This window comes from Motacilla alba, chromosome 21 (assembly GCF_015832195.1).
Source record: "Motacilla alba alba isolate MOTALB_02 chromosome 21, Motacilla_alba_V1.0_pri, whole genome shotgun sequence".
In the NCBI taxonomy this organism is placed as follows: Eukaryota; Metazoa; Chordata; class Aves; order Passeriformes; family Motacillidae; genus Motacilla; species Motacilla alba.
The window spans coordinates 5,138,463-5,150,105 of record NC_052036.1 but is presented as its reverse complement, the minus strand read 5'-3'; the positions used below and the strand labels follow the sequence as shown (position 1 = coordinate 5,150,105).

The window sequence follows — 11,643 nt, the reverse complement described above, 5'->3', positions numbered from 1 at the left end:
GAAGGACACCCTAGCAGGGGTAGGAAGGAGTCATCAGGGGAAAGGACTGGGGGAGCTCTGCTAGCTCTGTGCTGCCTGTGATTGTAAAGGCAGCAGCGTAGGAGGGAATGGGAGAGGTTTATAGACTCATTGAATCCAACCATGCATCATCGTCCCTGTAATGACACACTGGGGCTCTAGCAGAAAAAAAATTAGTGGTGTTCAGTGAGATTATTATTATTTTTCTAATTTTTGCTTTGCGAACAGGTTACAAGCTGCCTCTTCAGTGTGTGTGCATTCCCATACAGGCGTGTGCATTCCCAGCAGTGAATCACGCAGCAGGCACTGGAAGGACCAGAGGATGGCTGCCTGGAGCTTTGGCTGTTGCAGGGCTGTGAGAAGAGGGTGAAGCTGCTCTTGTTGTCCAGGGTGCTGAAGGGCTTTTCAGTGGCAGTGGGATACACTGTCTCCTCTGCATCCACTGGTCACATGCAGTGTCTGAAAAGGCTTACTGGGAGCTGGGATGAGTTGTCAGTGAGCTCCCCTGCTGTCTGGGAAGGGAGGGGAGTCAGTCGGTGAGGTTTGGATGTTGAGATAACGGTTTAAAAGTGAGTAGGATGTCCCTTTCTCCAGGCTGCTTCAATTGCTGTATGGGCTGTGAATGGTTTAACACACGTCTTACTGATACTTTAAGCATTTTAAAGCAGAGACTGGAGCCCATATATACCACTTTCAGTAGAAAACAGTGTGTTGAAAACTCATGACTAACAGCTAAGACATGACAACCTTGACACCTTTGTTGACTCCCCCAGCAGCTCTTTGATGCCTATACTAGGGAATATCTCTCTGGGATGGCTGAATTAACACAGCTTTTTATTCTTCTTTTCTTGTCTTCCAAGTGCCAGCAGAGCAGGCCTGACTCTAGTTGCCTTCCCACCACCTTCTGTTGTCATAAACTTTACCTCCTCCCCACTCTGCTTTTTGTGTACAAGATTGTGCTGGTTTTCTGAGAGAGCAGTCAGGAGATGGTAATAGAGGGGGAAAGTCTTACAAATCTTCCTTCCTTCCCACATAGAAGTGTGGGACACGCTTATCAAGCAGATGTCAATCAGCAAAGGCCTCGGGGGGGCCAAGATTCAGGAGAAGTAAATCAAGCAAGCTGGTTGCAGCCAGATTGGGATGTGAACTGGCACAGCTCCACGTCCCCCTGCAGCAGTGGAGGGTGTGTGCCCTGTACTTCACATATGATTTCTTAGAGAAACCAAGCAGTGCTGACAGCTCCTTTTGACATTCTTGCCTGCCAACTTGGATTTCAGTGGAAGCATTTTGTGTAGTGGAAAGCTGGATAGGGATAGTGCAGTGTCTGAGGGGCAGAGAAACCATCAAATCTAATTTGCAAATACACGCCGTGCCGAGCAGACCCCTCTTCCAAACAAGGCTCATGCCTTACAGAGTGCATGGAGCACAATAAAGGAAATACTGTGTTTCAGAGTCCATAATTCAGCAAGCTGCTGAATTATGCATGGCCAATAATAGGTACTGCCAAACATTGTTCCAGAAGTTAGAATGAAGTCTGGCAGGGCAGGAGGTGGCAAATGTCACTATAGCTGTGTGGAGGGTGTTAGCCTGGTCCTTCTCTGGTCCCACTGGGATGTTTCTTCATTTACATGCTGGCTGTTTGCAAGATTGTTCCCTGCTCTCTCTGACCCAGCACTCACGGCACCAGTGGCAGCTTTTCTCCATCCTTGGGGGTGATGTTCTTTGCCTGTAGAGCTGCTCAGTGTCGTGTTTCTCCCATTCAGCTTTTCCCCGTGCTTACTCCTGAGTGCAGCACTACTCTGACCTGGCTGCAAGATTTCCCTGAGGGTGCTTTACAGCTCAGTGTGTGTATGGGAGTAGCAGTAAAAATCCAGTCAGAGATGCTTTTTTCCTCGATTGCTTACCCTCAATTAGGTTCTCCCAGACTGCAGGGTCTATTAACTTACTGTCTGCAAGCTAATACAGACTTGTTCCACCAGGAACTGGCTTGCTGCTAATACTGGACCCACCTGGCTTTAGGTCAGGAAGCATTGCCTCTTCTTGCCATTTTTAGCACATTCCACTGAGCTAATCAGTGTTTTGTGCCTTGAGGGACTGACAGGGAGGGACAGTTTACAGTGTCTGTGCAAGTTGTGCTTGACTGGGTAAAATTCAGCTCCAGCAAGAGCTATTGTTAGAGTACGTGAATAGTTTTTACTTTCAGCAGCACAGGGAAAGTCAGGCTGTTGCCCATTGCTGGTGTGGAAGGATCCACCTGCATGTTCCCATCGTGCTGCAGAGGTTGTGTTTAGAAAGCCTTTTAAGAAGGCAAAGCCCCGTTGTCCCCTCAAGGGCTCCCCAAAGGGTGACTTCATACCCCCATGATCTGTGAAACTGAGTAAATGCAAAGTCACTGTATCTTTCACTGCAGAGATGTCCCATGGATGCTGCTGGGTATCTTAGCCTGAGAATTTATTCTTCTATCAGGGAAACCTGTGTGGACACTATTCCACAAAATATTTTATCTGTAACTGGTGCTGCTGGAAGGAGAGGATTTGTATCACGCTGTGCTTTCCTGTTGGAGTGTAGCAAAATTATTTCCTCAGATTGGACTTGTGCCCTTCTTCCCTAGGAAAGAATCACAAGGCCCAGTGTGGAGAGGAGCACACAGATCCCTCTTGGAGGCCGTGTCAGCACTGCAGGGAGTGACTGGGAGGGTGGCTTGTCACAAATGTGATGTGTGACATGAGCCCTATTAAAGTGTTGCAGCAGCCTTAGCTGTGACTGGCCTTGTGCAAGGAGGGGTGTGCACTTGAATTTACCCTTTCCCTGGAGCTGTGTCCCTGAGAGCTGTTGTCAGCAGCTCTGGAACGCCTGCCTTCCAATTCCTTATCCTCACCAGGTGCTGTTTCTGTCGCCGTGTGCGTTTGCATAAGCAAAGTCAGAATTGGATTGTTCCAGCTGAGTCTGTCCTGGTGCTGCCTTCTCAAGCCCTGAACAAGCTTCTCAGGGCACTCAGGTACATGGCAGTGCACTGAGATTCTGGGAATGAGTCTCATGAGGTGCTCAAAATAACACAGTTCCTAGCAGTGCATGCAGTCAACCACAGGACAGTTGTGTTGAGCTGGGCTTGATGCCATTGCTGGGCTTACAAGGGGATCCAAGCTCTTTGTTCCTTAGGATGCTGACTGAATGTGTTTTTGGCAATATTTCCTTCTTTGGTGGGATGCTAAAATATGTTTTGGGTCAAATTCAGCTCCTAGGTGTGAAATCTAGCAAGGTTAAATAAACCTTAATCAGACTTCCAGTGTTGCCATTAGCCATGCTAGAACAGCTTTGTGAGGGGCCACTCCCAGAAAGTGATAAATGCTCCAAACAAGCTGCTGTGTAGTTCAGTGATCCCACCTAGCCTCTCATACCATGATAATATTCAAACCTTTGAGGATCCTTCAAGAAATTCTGGGAATCAGCATCTGAGCCACGTGCAGAGTGAGACAAGACACAGTTAATGGTGTATCTTTCTGTTGATGCTCGTAACCTTTATTTGGTCACTGCTAGAAAGCATATACAATGAATTCCCTTTCCTCCCTCTGGTTATCTTGAAACTTGTGGAGTGTTACGATTTTATTTATTTCTTTTCCTGTAACTTTAGCTTACTTGAGGCATTTGTGGCAGTTCCCATGACTGAATAATTTAAACCAGCAAAAGGACTCTCTTATCACTGAAACCCTGTCTATAGGAGGACTCGTGATGATCTTTCAATATTAAACAAGTTGTTTTTTTTTTTTTCCTGCTAACCTGTTAGCATTTCTTACTGCAGAGGAAAAGCCTCTAGTCAAAAACTCATTTTCATTTTTACTAAGTTTTTTCTGTCTCATGTAAGATCCAGGCTTGTGAGTACCAGAACATCAATAAAACTTAAGATTTTGACTTCAGGCAAATACAAGAAAATTTAATGCAACAGACAGGAGAGAGTTCCAGCACAGATGTCTAATGTGTTAGTTTTATTTAAAGATGGTCTGTCAGTGCTAACGTAAGAAATGTTCTTTAAAAAAACATCAAATAAATAAATAAATAAATAAATAAAAATAGGAATAACTTTCTGTTGAGGAGCTTGGAAAGCATCTGGCTTTCATCTTGGGAGGAAGGGGTACTGTAAAGCATTCTTCAGAGCAGGTTCTAGGGAGGTTGATCCTAATTTCTCCGGGAACCTGCAAACCAAACATGAAATAAATGTTACTAGAATCTGTTTTTGTCTTGGTACGTGTCGCCATTATCAGAAATGCTTTTGAAAAACCAGTACTAGCTTAAATACTAGGCTCAAATGAATTCCATTCTGAAACTGTGTCCTCTTAAAGGCTTAAATGAGAAGCTGCTCCTTCCCTGTCCTGTGCTGTTCAGTGAAATGGCTTAGGCAGGACTCACCGTTGCAGCCCATCCCGCTCAGGGAGCCGATCCGATCAATCCTCCTCCCAAAACAGCCAGAATCTCTCATCATCCTGGGCATCTGCAGCCCCCTCAGTCTCTTGAGGAAGGGGTCCCTGTAGGACAGAGGGGTGTTGGGTGCAAGCCTGGGTTCAGCCTTCTGGTTGTCACTGTCATCGGCGAGTTCAGACAGGATCTCCTCCTGGCTTTTGGGTTCTTGCGGGTCAGGATTGGACTCCAGGGCTTCGATCATTGCAAACTTATCCTCCAGTCTTTCCAGCAGAGCCTATATGAGGAGGATTAAATTAATGAAATTCCTTGTTTTGTGGTCATTTGCTAACTCTTCCAGTCATTCTGTTGTGTATTCATTGATGGTCCCGTAGCCCTCCCTAGGGAGACTGACAGGTTGGATCCCACCTTACTGGTGCTTGTTGGGTTCTGTCCTCTGCACTGTATCCCTGTTCACAGTAATTCCATCTATGGGAAGACATAGCTTCACCTTGTGAACTGAATGAAGCTGCTTGCCATCATGGGTATCTTACTGGCAAGTTTAGAAGACATCTTGGCAGAGAAGAAAATGCAAGATGTGGGTTGCACAGGATCCACTCAGCCCAGCAGTGGTACACAGTCTGAGAGAACCTCTAGCCACGCAGCCCACTCCCACATTCTCATGTTGCTGCTTTGTCACCCCTGGCTGTTTCAATGGACATCACTTGGAGAAGCTCTAGGTGTTTCCACTAATCTCTGCCTCAAGGATGACAGGATTGCTACTCCTGAAAGTAACTGAAAATACCTGTATGGTAAATTCACGCCTGCTGTGTGATTGCTTCCTGGGTACCATTCTTTGTAATTTGTAAAGCTTTGCGTAGCTGGGGTCAGATAACCTCCTCAAAGGCAGCTCAACCAATTAGAGGAATCTAATTGCCCAACTCTAGAATATGAATATAGAGGAATGAGCCTTATGGCTTGCCTGACAGTGAGTGCATTTGGAAGCTACTCTTCCTGGCTGCTGAGGCAGCTGTAAGCTTCAATTGTCCTTATCAGCTCAGGGAGTTTGTTCTTAGGGCCTGAGAACAGCTTTGAGAAGCTGGTTACTGGTACCAACCAGCCCAAGAAAAGGTTTGAGCTTTCAGATCCCATCAGAGTCTCAAGCTTGTACTGTGCTGTAACAATGGATTTTCTCTATTATTTGTTAGAATGCTTAGCAGTAATTTTACAGCTCTGGAAGCTTTTCTGGAAGAGCCACACTAAATGATTGTGTTATCCCTCTAGTAATATTTCTTAAAGTTTGTCTTTGGGTGCTCCACTTTACCTCCTCATCTCTCATCCATACACAACCAGATCTCTCAAATTCACAAAGCTGGAGCCATACAGCTGCCCTGTGGAGCAGGGCTAAACATACAGGCAGGACCCCACCTCAGAGTTTTCTATTTGATCTTACGGAGCTACTCTGATGATTCTTTCCTTCCCTGGAACTTGCTTTCCAGGAAGATTTATCTTTAAAAGGAAAAGAACCAAACACCACAGCAGACATCCTGCAACATCACAATTTTGGTTCCCGCTGCTGCCCAGGAGCTCGGGTGAGCCCAGCACAAGAGGATATTGCCCTACAGAGCTTCTCTGAACCCCTGTGAGAAGCTGAGGCTTTGTCCCCCAGCGTGTGATGGCTGATGTGGTCATTGCGCTCCAGTCATGCGAAAGGAAGGCAAAGCACCACCTCACACTCTGCTAAGCACCCCAAAAGTTTAACCTTGCAAAATGAGAGTCCTCACCTCCATGCTGGCCAGTTCTTTGGCAGGGCTGAGGCTGTAGATAGGGTTGGCTCTGCTGGACTGGAGCTGGATGAGCAGCAGCAAAAGGAAGCCATAGAAAAATGAGCCTTTAGTGTCCATGGCGCTGACTTCGTTGGGAATAGGGAAGTTCAAGCTGTTTCTTCTGAGATGTACCTTCAAGTCTCTTTCTTCCTTGTCGTGTTGTCGCTCTTCTGAAGCTTGTCTTTTATACTCTTTGGGTGATCCCTGCTTCCTAGGTTATCAGTGGGTTTATCTTGGGCACATTCCAGTCCCACTGCAGGCATGCAGCTCTGTCAAGGGAAGATTCCCTTTATTAGCTGTCATTAGGCAGCAGCTGCTGTTGCTGAGGAATGTATGTCACAAGTCAGTGATTTCATGTCACTCCCCCTCCTCTTGATACCAGGCGCTGTGATTACATAGTCCAGTTGGAAATTCTTAGCGATTCTCTTTCAAGAGACCCCTATGGTCAGATTTACAGAGATGGGAAACAATCCCAAAACAGCTCTAAACTTTGCTCAGTTAGAAGATTTCCGTGAGGAAATTGCCTTTTACAGGGGATAGAACAGGCTTTCAGATCAGTATTTGGTGAAGAGTCAAGAATGAAGATAAATTGTCTTTCAGGACACCTCAAGTATTGTGCACGCTTTCCTTCTTACATGGAATATGCGCGGCCACCGCCTACCAGAAAGCGTGCTGAAAATCTCAGATTTGGGCCACTTTTCCCATTGCTGCTGAGGTGATATCACCACTGAGGCTTTGTATTTGTGTGTTACCAACAAGAGCAGCACCTCGATGTGCACATCAGTGCAGACTGACTGTGGGGAGAGCCAGCACCTGCAGCCCTGCGCGACAACGGCTTCGGCTCCGCTGAAACACACTAGAGTTTATTAACAGCCAAACCCTTTAATAGTGGGATTTCTTTAAGCATTGATGGTAAGGCTTGACCCTGCATCAATAAAATTTAAAGAACAGGCAGCCAGTTTCAGCAATAATCTTATTTTACCGTCATACAAGAAAGAAACTTGTTCAATGGGAACTTAAATAGATAGCTGGTGTTATTCAGAATGTGTCCCAAAGGACATGGATCAATGGATGAATTTGTATATTTGTGAATTTTGTGAGGAGTTAAAACAAAATCTTAAATATAATATATTAAAAACTAAAAGTATTTATTTGTTTAAGTGCTGAATGTCTTAAAATTAGCTAGAAACTGCCTATTCTTAGATGAGAAATTACAAAAGTACAGAAATGCTTCAAATTTCTCTTCCGTTTTTGAATTTGTATATATCATCTAACAAAAAATCAATCTTTTTACAGAAATGCGAGTTCCAAATCATGAAGCAATGGCTTTTTTTTTTTTTTTGCATTTCCCTAATGTTTCTTGTTATTTTAAATTGAAACAACAACAAATGTAGGAGTAAGTTGAATGTCAGTCTCGTAATAATTTGTTGACTTTTCATATGAACGTAGATCTTGAAAGAATCTCCTGAGTACGCTTTCAAAATAATAATAGAATGATAAAGTATTTCCCATGTCTTAAATGTCTTAACATGGTGTTTATGTACAAACATGTGCACATACTGCTCACATGATCAGCTACCAAAATTATACTAGAAAGGACATTCTCAAGGTTGTGAAGTCACGCTGAAATGCTACTTCTTCCTAATATAGCCTGAAGTCAGCCCAACTCTCTGTATGTTCTGATGAAGCCCTTTATTATAAGAGCTCTCTCTGGGTTTCCTCAATGCTTTATTTTTTTCAGAACATAAAGGCAATACTATTTTTCTGTGTAATTTTTTATTGTGTAATCCAACACTTTCTTGTTTTGTGCTTTTAAAAAAGAATTAAGATCCTGATAGCTTATTTTTTATAATTAACATTCTATACTGCAGTGTCTGTATAATTCGGTAGTAGTTACAAATATTCTCTTCCTGCTGCTCTTGGTTTGTGAATGTTTGTGTTAAGGTGTTACTTTGTTTTGTAAACTGCAAAAGATAAACCAGAATTATTCATTAATTTTGAGTGTCCAATTTAAGATAATTAGACTTGGTTATTGTTGTATTTTGTTTCTTTCCTTTCACACCCCACACCCCCACATACACACTACTTATTCTCTAGTGCTCTCTGTACAAAAACATTTTGTAGCTTGCTCTGAGATTTCCTTTGTGTCTTTTTTTTGTCTTTCTTTTTGTACAGTGGCCCCTGGGGCACAAACCCAGCAGCAGAAATGGAGGGACACAATATTAATCTCAGATGTGAAATATTTTATTTTGCTTTGAGTGACCTGTCCCTGTGAAACAATCTAATTGTCCAGGATTTTAGTCATTAAGTCAGACCCCAAGATCGTCCTTTCTTTACTGGTTCATTCTTCTTCACCTTCTGTGTTCCATGGCAGATAAATAAGATGCAGCAGCATGACTTCAGCCCTGACAATACTTTTCTAAAAAAGTATTCTAAAAAGCTTCCTGACAGGAAGCTTTTGTGCTCTATTCATGTACAATGTAGTGAAGTGTAGAGGTGGGATAAAATGGCTGCCTGGCGCAGTAGCAGTTGTATTTTCACAGCCAAATTCTGCCCTGGATTATCCATCTTGCAGTTCTGCCAAAGCAAATGGAGTGTGAAATGTCAGAACTCAGCTCATCATTGTTAAGCTATAAAAGTCACTTGTTTATCTCCGTCTTATCACCCTGGTAAATTAATATGGACTTTAGGCTTTATAGCCCAGCAGTAGAGTCAAGATCTAGGCATTGCCCGTGCTCAGCTGGGCATTTCCCTTGTAAAACATCTGCCTTAACAGCACAGCAGGTTCTTCTGGAAAGCTTACTGTGACTGGTTTTAGGGCTGGGAATCTGGCACATTTCCCCCGCTTCCCAGGGTGTGGGATGGGAGGTGTGGTGACAGGAGGCTCTGTTAGAGCAGCTCTGGTTGTTCGGATCAGAGAGATGCTGCTGGCAGCCTGTGTGTGGATCCTGTGATGAGGAGGATGGACACAGCTCAGCTGAGGTGACATTGTCCCTTCCCCAGCAAGATGATTTTGTGTTCTTGTTTTTCAGCCCTGTAAGGGTAAGGACCATAACCCTGGGGGTTGGCACCATGTGGGTTCCATCTGCTGATGGATAGACCTGCCTTAAGTGCTGCCCTGACCTGCTGCACATCCTTCCACTGTGTCCATTCTCCTGCTGCCATTCTGGGTGGGGAGTGTGAGCTGTCTGTACAGAGCCTCCTGTTCTGAGGAAGAGGCTGGATGTGGATTCCTTTCATCTCCCAGTGCCAAAACCTTTGACAAAACTATGCCACACTCACCCAGGCTCTCTTTCCCTGCATGATAGATTGAGAAGGAAATTAATCGATGAGGCCATCAGACAAGAATCAAAACAGAAATGTAAAAATGTCTGGAGTGGCCATCCTGCAATTAAGTAGTGCCTCACTTTTTCCAAAGGGGGAAATTCATTTTCATCCTAAACATGGCTCGTTTCTCGCGGTGATCGTGATGCATTATCTCTGTGCTGGACCGTCCAGGCTCGGTGCAGGCTGCGGGGAGCCCCGGGCCGGCGAGGGCAGCCCGGCGGGGCCGGCGTGCGGGCGTTGGCGTCTGTCCCAGGTGCTGAAGCCCTGGCGGCCCTTTGCCTGCAGGGCAGCCGCCAGCCGGTGTGTTTTAAAGCCGTGCAGCCCCTCGGTCCTAGTCCCCCTATGCCGGTGCGCCGTGCCAAGCCTGGCACTGATACCAGCGGCTTAGCCCATGGCACAGGAGCGTGTGTAGGACGCTGCCTGGAATTAGCCCCCAGCCCCGTGCCCACCTCCGGGGAGGATTCCCTGGGAGCAGCAGTGAAGCCATCGGGAAAGTCACGCTGGCTCCCTGCCACGGTCCCAGGTCTGGCAGCGGTGCCCGGTAGTGCCACTGCAGTACAGCGTGGAGGGTCACTGACACAGTCCCGAAGGATGCGAGCACCATCCTTCCTGCTGCTGCCACCCTCCAGCCGAAGGCTTTCCCGAACGGCTGGGATGTTCTGGCCAGGGTCAGGACAGCGCCCTTAGAGCAGAGGGAGAGGAGCGCTCTGGGGGGGTTTCTGTATCCTCTGACCATCTGCTGAACCGTGACCATAAAAAAAAACCAAAAAACCCTCTCAACAAAGGCGCTGTAGGCTTGGCACAAAGTTTATTGCCCCGTACCCCGCTGCCGTGGCGGGCATGAGGGCAGCCTGGTGGTACGGCTGCTGAACGCCAGCCCGGAGAATCAGGAGACACATGGGGGCCGGTCCCGGCTTCAGCTTCTCCATCTGCTCCAGAAATCCCAGAAAGAAGCGCAGAGAGCTCGGGGGAAGCCGCTCCGAGGCTTTCAGCCGGCGACAGCGGCAGCTCCGGGGCTGCCCCGCTCCGCCCTCGCTGCGGGCTCTGCAGCGCTGCCGCCGCTCCTCTCCAGCCTCGTCCCGCAGCAGCAGGAGAAGCGTCTCCGTCTGAGGGAGGACAGGAGGCTCCTCCGCTGGCCCTGTCCCTCCGCTGGCTGGGGAGGTCTGAGGCCAGGAGCGGAGCCCCCGCCCGAACGCTCTCCTCCCCCGGCAGCTCCCACTCGGAGCCGTCCTCAGCCGTCTCGCAGGCTCGGATCCCCTTCCTCTTCCCGGAGCTGCCGCAGCGACTGCAGCAGGTCCTGGAGAAGAAAGGAGAGGAGGGATTGAGAGCGCCGCTTGTACCACTTGGTCCCGGCGGGATGGGTGCGGGTGGCTGCCCTGGGAGCCGCGGTACCTGCAGGGAACGAACCTCCGCACTGCGCTGCTCGCCGGCCGCCTGCGCTTCTGCCGCGGTATAGCGAGCAGCAGCGGGGGGGCCCCGCAGCACAGAGCCGGGAGCTGCATCCTATCCCTATCCCTGTCCCTATCCCTATCCCTATCCCTATCCCTATCCCTATCCCTATCCCTATCCCTATCCCTATCCCTATCCCTATCCCTATCCCTATCTGTGTCCCTATCCCTATCTGTATCCCTATCTGTATCCCTATCCCTATCCCTATCCCTATCCCTATCCCTATCCCTATCCCTATCTGTGTCCCTATCCCTATCTGTATCCCTATCTGTATCCCTATCCCTATCCCTATCCCTATCCCTATCCCTATCCCTATCCCTATCCCTATCCCTATCCCATCTGTATCCCTATCCCTATCCCTATCCCTATCCCTATCTCTATCCCTAACCCTATACTTATCTCTATCCCTATCCCTATCTGTATCCCTATCCCTATCCCTATCTGTATCCCTATCCCTATCCCTATCCCTATCCCTATCCCTATCCCTATCCCTATCCCTATCCCTATCTGTATCCCTATCCCTATCTCTATCCCTATCTCTATCCCTAACCCTATACTTATCTCTATCCCTATCCCTATCCCTATCCCTATCCCCATGTCCATCCCCATTCCCATCCCTATCCCTGTCCCT

General features: G+C 47.2%; 2 protein-coding genes across 3 annotated transcripts; both read right to left on the bottom strand.

Moving 5' to 3' along the window:
• Positions 1-3,506: 3,506 nt before the first annotated feature.
• LOC119710460 (natriuretic peptides A) lies at positions 3,507-6,407 on the bottom strand. Its single transcript, XM_038159509.1, has 3 exons — positions 6,195-6,407; positions 4,423-4,708; positions 3,507-4,208 (listed from the first exon to the last, which is right to left on the bottom strand). The coding sequence occupies exons 1-3, from the start codon at positions 6,312-6,314 to the stop codon at positions 4,192-4,194; spliced, it is 423 nt and encodes a 140-aa protein (XP_038015437.1). The 5' UTR covers positions 6,315-6,407; the 3' UTR covers positions 3,507-4,191.
• A 1,156-nt stretch (positions 6,408-7,563) lies between these two features.
• Positions 7,564-11,107, bottom strand: LOC119710458 (testis-specific gene A8 protein-like). 2 transcript variants are annotated; one of them, XM_038159506.1, is made up of 2 exons: positions 10,956-11,107; positions 7,564-10,860 (listed from the first exon to the last, which is right to left on the bottom strand). In XM_038159506.1, the coding sequence occupies exons 1-2, from the start codon at positions 11,063-11,065 to the stop codon at positions 10,233-10,235; spliced, it is 738 nt and encodes a 245-aa protein (XP_038015434.1). In that variant the 5' UTR covers positions 11,066-11,107; the 3' UTR covers positions 7,564-10,232. The 2 variants fall into 2 exon arrangements, with proteins under 2 accessions (XP_038015434.1, XP_038015435.1); XM_038159507.1 differs by having other exon boundaries at positions 10,971-11,103.
• Positions 11,108-11,643: the final 536 nt, after the last annotated feature.